Consider the following 6,823-nt stretch of genomic DNA (forward strand, 5'->3'; position numbering starts at 1 on the left):
GGAAAGCCATGGTTCCCAGCAGAATTCCCGGCCCTCCGTCTTCCAGACGCCGGAGGACCAAAACGTCCCGAAGGGCTATTGCATTAAAATAAATAAATAGATAACAAAACCCATTGCCACCTAGAATTGAGTCCATTCTAGCCCATAACCTCTTTACATAGGGTTCCCAAGGCTTTGTAAGTCTTTGTGGGCGCAGCCAGTCGTCTCTCTTTCGCAGAGCGGCTGGGGAGTGTGAGCTGCGTTGGACTTTGCATTTAGTTTCCAGTATCCAGTGCTTACTGATAGTGCCACGAGGGTGCCAAAGAATGGCTTTTAAAATGACACCCTGAACAGGGCTCCCAGATGGTCAACGTTGAGTCTGAACCAACGCGATGCCAGTGAGGGTTTTTGTTTGGTTTTGATGGACCCTCCTGTATATAGTGCATCTCTTAGCTGTTTCCGTATTAGAGGGAAAGGGAAAATAAGCAGTAAATCCATTGAATGGGAGCAGGCCAGGCACCGTCCAAACCCAGCTTCTCCGCCGCCTGGCAACGCAGCCCACATTGTAGAATGTCTGAGTCGAAGATTGATCCCTGAAACAGTTCGTCGGTGGTGGATGGCTAAGACAGATCCTCCGAGGTACAACTAAGCATGCCTATTATTTTTATGACGTGAGTGTGGGAGAGAAAATGGTGGGGAATGCTGAGAGAGTCGTGAACCTGACCCCTAAAGAGAGATGAAGCCAGGGGGTGGATGATGTGTAGTCTGAGGAAGGTTCCACAAGAAGCGTCTAGCCATCAGAGAGGCTCCTGGGAAAGGTGCTGCCGTGGTTAGTAACCCTGCAGAACGCAGGCATTCACTGGGACCAGCCCAGGGGCTGGGCCCGGGGCCCATTGTTGTTGATGTTAAGTGCCATCGAGTCAGCTCCACCCCATAGGGACCCTCTGCACAACAGAATGGAAGGCTGCCTGCCGCTGCCCCAGCCTCGCTCTTGTCCCTTCGCTTGAGCCCATCGTTGCAGCCATTGGGCCCACCATCCATCATGTTGAAGGTTTTCCTCTTTCTCATGGTCCCTCCACTTTACCAAGCCCGATGTCCTTCTCCTGAGACTGAACTCTCTCCTAACAACGTGCCCAAAGTATATAAGATGAAATGTTGCCATCCTTGCTCCTAAGGAGCACTCTGGCCATACTTCTTCCGAGAACAATTTGCTGTTGGACACTGTGGAGGCCATTCGGACTCACAGCAACCTGTGTGCAATGACAGAGCATTGCCCGGTCGTCTCTCCCATGGCCCGTGTAGGCCCACAGGCCCATGATCCCTCCAGGATGGAGGTCCTTGAGGCATGGACTCATGGTGGTTTTGGAGAGGTGGGCTGCGGTTGTCCCACCAGAGCAAGAATGTTAGGAGCACTTGGCCTTCTCCCAGGCCTGGAATCAGGAGACCAAGGTTTGAATTCATATCTATCGTCTCAAAACCTCTTGGCATTAGGTGGCACTGGTATCCCAGGCCCTGTCTCTTAGCTCATCCACACCCCTCTCCTTCACTCTTTCTGTCCAGCGCCTGCAGCGGCCTCCCAACTGCGCTCCAGAGCCTGCCTGTGACTCTCCACAGAGCAGTTCTACCCTGTCACGTAGTCCCAGTCTTTGGGAGTTAGACTCGGCTTGATGGCTGCAGGGGAGTGAGGGGTGAGATAACCCAGGAGATCAGGTTCTGTACAGTGGGAATCCTGAGCACAACTGGATTTTGTGCATTGACTCTTTGAGGCTGGTCCTGCAATCATTTTTAAAGGCCAAAGGGGAACTATAGACTTTCGATGGTGCCAACCTTACCAAAGGCGTGCAGGAGAGACAGAGGCAGGCCTGCGTTTCAAGGACACAAACAATGCTGGTGGCAGTGAGGGACAAGATGTCACCTCTTCAGCCTCTGCATCAAAGGCTGTGGTCGATAGAGACTGAAGGAACCAAAAAGTGTGTTAAACTTCTGTTTAAGGGGAAAGGAGACCCCCAAGTTCAAATACAATGTGTAGCGGCCCATTTATTAAATCTTAAGCAGGAGAAAGACAAATCACCCTGATGAGAAAGACCATCGGCTGAGCCCAGAAGGGTGTCCAAGGACACAGAGACTCAGCTGCTGCTTAAATAGGACATGGAAAATAACAGAGACTATCACAGAATTCAGAATCACTGTGGGGTTTTGAACATGGCTGCAGATTCGAAAGCTTAGAAGGTAGCCCAGGGACCCCTTGCTCCAGGGATGCCTACTGACCATGTGGTTCAAGTACACCGAGTCCCACCACAGACATGACCAGGCTAGTGCCTGAGGGCCAGACTCCTGCTCCCTGGTGGAGACTCAGAACTGATTGGGGGGCTCCCACCCCAGCTTCCTAGAAACCCTGTGCTGAGCATTGACGTTCTGATTCAAGTCCAGAGTCTGTTGCCAGTTACCACTGCCATGGACCGTGCTGAACGTGTCTGCAGTGTAAGCCTGGGTGTCTGGAGGAAGCATCCTTGAAGCATTCCGAGGGTGGGACTGTTTGTACGAAGGTGCTGGGCGGTGCACAATGACTCACGTTCACCTGTTCTTTCTAGATGTGAGGGCCTGCGTGGGAATGTGTGCTGGCGTGCCCGCCCTCGGGCGGGAGGAATTGGGAAGAGATAGCTAGGACAGTCGCCCGGCTTGAAGAACCTCACCCAGGCCACTGAATTGTCCATGCAGAAACTGCTGGGTTGGCTTGCTGTGATGCATGTATTCACCAGAGATGCTCTGTTCTGTTTTGTTTAAGCACCCGTGCCTTTTGATTCAGCTCCCGGTGTCAGGATGGGTCGACTGGATGGCAAGGTCATCGTCCTGACGGCTGCTGCTCAGGGCATCGGCCGGGCAGCCGCCTTGGTGAGGGATCTTGTTGTTTTGCTTGCTACCTTTTGAGGTATTGAATTATGTGGAACGACTCCACTGTCATTTAATCCCTCTCCGCTCTCTCTATTGACATTGTGTTGCTGTTGTTTTAAATGGTCACCAATAAATAATAAATCAATGCCGCGGACCCCTCAGGCTGATGAAGGGATGACTACCTCACATGTCCCATGTTTCCTCTGTGATGTCATTGAAGGCCTTTGGTTCTGAGAAAACGTACTTCTCTGCCTCGGTTTCCCTGCACCATCATAAACCCACTGGGAGGATCCCACAGGACTGCTGTTGCGGTGGACCCTGGAGTCCGTTCCGCTCCCAGGGACCAGGAGAGAACACCTCCTCGGGCCTTCTCATCTCCGTGGCAGAGGCAGGCAGCCAGATCCCTTCGTCCCCAGCGCCACTGGCATGTGTGTAGCCACGGTACCACTGGGCAGCCTACCTTCAGAAATGACACAGGACTAGAGCCCGGGTAGCCTAGTGGCTACTCACTGGGCTGCGAACCATACGGCCAGCAGTTTGAAAGCACCAGGCACTTTGTGGGAGACAGATGGGGCTTTCTACTCCCGTCATGAGAGAAAAGTCTCAGGAACTCAGAGGCAGTTTTACCCTGCCCTGCCCTATAGGGTGGCCATGAGTTGGCATCCACTCGCTAGCATCGAGTTTTCAGTTACATATCAAACTACAGGGTTCGAAGTGTATCATTTCCATTGCCTTCTAATTTGCATCATCTCCTCCCGTTTTCTACTCCCAAACTCACCCATAGCTCATTATGCACCCTCTATGTCGTGAAGCGGGGGAGGGTGATGTTTATCAAAGCACTAGGCTACTCTTGGGAGGGGCAGTGTGGAACAACCCACTGTTCCCTGATGACTTAGTGTTTATTCACATGCTCAGAAGTAGAAAACAGGCTATCAAATCACAGAACAGCACTATCTGCGGAGGTGTTAGTAACAGTTACAGCAGAGCCCTACCTTTTAAAACCCGATCTTATTTGAGACGCCTTAGCGGGGCACATTCAGGCGGCAAGCACAGCATATGTCACGGTGTTCTACTTAATGATCAAAGTCAATAACAGTGATAACAATGAGGGTCTTGGGTGAGACTGGAGAGTGCGAGATCCAATCTGTTTTATAGGGAAAATAAATGGAAACACAAGCAAGGGGAAGAGGGCCAACTGACTTTCCATTGGCGATGGCAGCTTAACCAAGAGCCACAGGCTTGATTTGTGCATTGTGTCCACTAGGTCTTTGCAAGAGAAGGTGCCCGAGTCATAGCTACAGACATCAATGCGGCCAAACTTCAGGAACTGGAGGGTCATCCAGGTAAGCGGCTCGGCAGCTCGGATTGGGATTCGGAATCTGCCATTCACAGGTTGAGAAAAGGGTCCTGTTGTTCACCTCCGCTGGTCTTTGTCCAGTCTTCTCTACTATCAGGTCCATGTGCTGTGAGGGATTCAGGACTTCGTTGCAAAGGTCTGTGTGAATGCTCGGCAGCCGCTCCAGGAGCTGTGTCCACCCATGCGTTGTCCCTTCCCATCCAAGGACTGCACACAGTGGGGCAGTAATGTCGGTCGCCTTTCACGGTTGTTCTCCCAGCATTCCCGGCACTTCCCCGCCCCTGACCACTCTCAACTGCGTTTCACAGGAAAGGGCTCACTCATCATATCATCATACCCCTTCCATTCATTGGTTCTCCTGACCCCTGTTTCCAAGTAATTGTTAACTACTCTGTGTCACAGAGACTCACAGTACTTACCGGTAATATTGTGTTTCTCAGCCAATTTGTTATTTATCTACAAGGTCACCTTGCGCCGGTTTCTGCTAAAGATTTGAAGAGTCTCAGAGAGCCTGCTGGTCTCACTCAAGCTAGTGGCTGTTTTGGTGTTTTAATTTTATTTACTTAGTTTTTTAAAGAAATTTGAAGTCCTGATCCACATTTTCACCCTTTCTATGATTATGACCCTGATTTGATTACCATCAGAATGATTAAAGGGTGCATAATACCATTATCATTAGAATAGCAAAATAGTTCGTAGTAAATGAACCCTGAAAGAATGGAGAAAACATGAACCAAAACTTCAAATTTCTATAAAATCAAAACAAAAAGTTGTCAAGGAATTCACCTTGCCTGCATTCACAGTGTTCACGGAAGAAATCAGTGTTCACGGAAGCAGTCCAGAGATCAAATGATGCCTTGTACCAGGTCATCTGCGGCAAAGATCTCTTTAAATTGTTGAAAAGCTAAGATGTCACTTTGCAGACAAAGGTGCACCTGACCCACGGTATTACAGTCGGCTCATATGCAGGTGAAAGTTGGACGTTAAATAAGGAAGCCCGAGTAGGAACCAATGCACTTGAATTGTGGTGCTGGTGAAGAATATCGACAGGTCCACAGACTGCCCAAAGACCACACGAGCCTGTCTTGGAAGAAACACAACCAGAAAGCTCCCTAGAAACAAGCCTTCGTCTGGTTAGGTTTCCGGGATGGTTCGCCTCGGTTCTCGCTTTGCCATGCTGACAGAATCCACGTGGCAGAAGCACTTCCGTAAAGCCAAGTGAGGGACAGGGGGACGTTGCAGGTATGACCATCTCAGGCAGTACACGCTATCTGCAACGTTGGCGACCGGAAATGGCCGCTTTAGGGGAGCACGAAAAACCACGTGGAAAGTGGCCAGAAAGTGGAGTCTCTGAACTAAAAAAGGACAAAGTTTGGGAGAGAGGGCGAGCCTTGGGAGGGCATGCCAGCGCTGTGCAGTGCAGTGCCCCCGCGAGATCCCACCCTGAGAAGGCAGCACCTGTTCCCAGTCGGTTGTTTAGCCCAATCCCCCATCCTGGCTGGCAGGGCTTGGTTGAGGGTGTTGGCCGGATCAGAGTGGCTGAGTTCAGGCCCATGTGTGTGATGCTGGAGCCTCGTGTGGGTGGGTTAATCTCCACCGGGGCCTAGGTGACCTGGGTCTGAGCATGCTCAGCTTTGGATTGTCCCCACAGGAGTCTAATGCGCCCCTGATTACTTTGCATCCCTTTATTGTGGCATGGCCAGATAATTTTCATTCAGTGTAGACATTCGGTGGAGACAACCCCCTCTATCCCTAATCGTCCTACCTTTCAGACTCATGTACTTTGAACTTGTAATCATGAGAGGCCAGTCCCTGGCAAAGGGCACCATCCACGGTCCAGTGGAGGGGTGGCCTATCAGGAAGATGCTTGACAAGAGGGAGTGACACAGTGGCCGCACTCAAGGGCTCAAATATGACGGTGATTGTGAGGGTGGTGCAGGACCGGGCAGTGTTTGTTCAGTTGTCCTTGGGCCCCTCTGAGTCACATGGCTTGATGGCACGAGCTATTTCATCTGATCTCAAGGGAGAAGAAAAGTAACTAACTTTTCATGATCCTTCAGACCCGGCTGTCACCTCTCCTCCAGGGGGCAGAGCTGCCCAATAGAAATGTGATGTGATGTGAAGAACATGTCATTTTGTTTTCTTAAATAGTCACATTAAACAAAAATCAGCCATTAAAATTCATTTTAATGGGTTTTACTTAATCCAACATATCATGTAATTAATAATTTCAAAATTAATGAAATATTTTATATTATCTTTTTCATACCAAATCTTTGAAACCCATGTGTGCTTTCACAGATATTCACACACACACCCCACCCTGTACCCTCTGTGAGTTGCATTCCTACTCATGATGACCCTATGGGACAGAATAGAACTGCTTTCTATGGACTACACCTAGCAACAATGTGTTAGTCTGGGTAGACTAGAGAAACATATTCAGAGACACTCATATGTGTACAAGGAAGAGCTTTATATACAAGAGCAGTTAAATATTGAGAAAACACCCCAGCCCAGTCCAGATCACGTCCATAAGTCCAATATTAACCCATAAATTCCAATACCAATCTATAAAGTCCTCTTCAGATTCAC

General features: G+C 49.8%; 1 protein-coding gene across 2 annotated transcripts in view; it reads left to right on the forward strand.

Annotated features, from left to right (window-relative positions):
• BDH2 (3-hydroxybutyrate dehydrogenase 2) overlaps positions 1 to 6,823 on the forward strand; it is a 34,672-nt gene that overhangs the window by 644 nt on the left and 27,205 nt on the right. Inside the window, exons 1-3 of one of the 2 annotated variants that reach the window (XM_045284282.1) lie at positions 431 to 618; positions 2,765 to 2,871; positions 4,136 to 4,214. In XM_045284282.1, the coding sequence (XP_045140217.1) occupies positions 2,800 to 2,871; positions 4,136 to 4,214 (151 nt within the window). In that variant the 5' untranslated portion in view covers positions 431 to 618; positions 2,765 to 2,799. Of the gene's footprint in view, positions 1 to 430; positions 619 to 2,764; positions 2,872 to 4,135; positions 4,215 to 6,823 lie in introns of those variants that run through there. The other variant, XM_004703289.2, reaches the window with a different exon arrangement.

This window comes from Echinops telfairi, unplaced genomic scaffold (genome assembly GCF_000313985.2).
Source record: "Echinops telfairi isolate 266 unplaced genomic scaffold, ASM31398v2 ScPeMD7_7468;HRSCAF=8506_0, whole genome shotgun sequence".
Classification (NCBI taxonomy): Eukaryota; Metazoa; Chordata; class Mammalia; order Afrosoricida; family Tenrecidae; genus Echinops; species Echinops telfairi.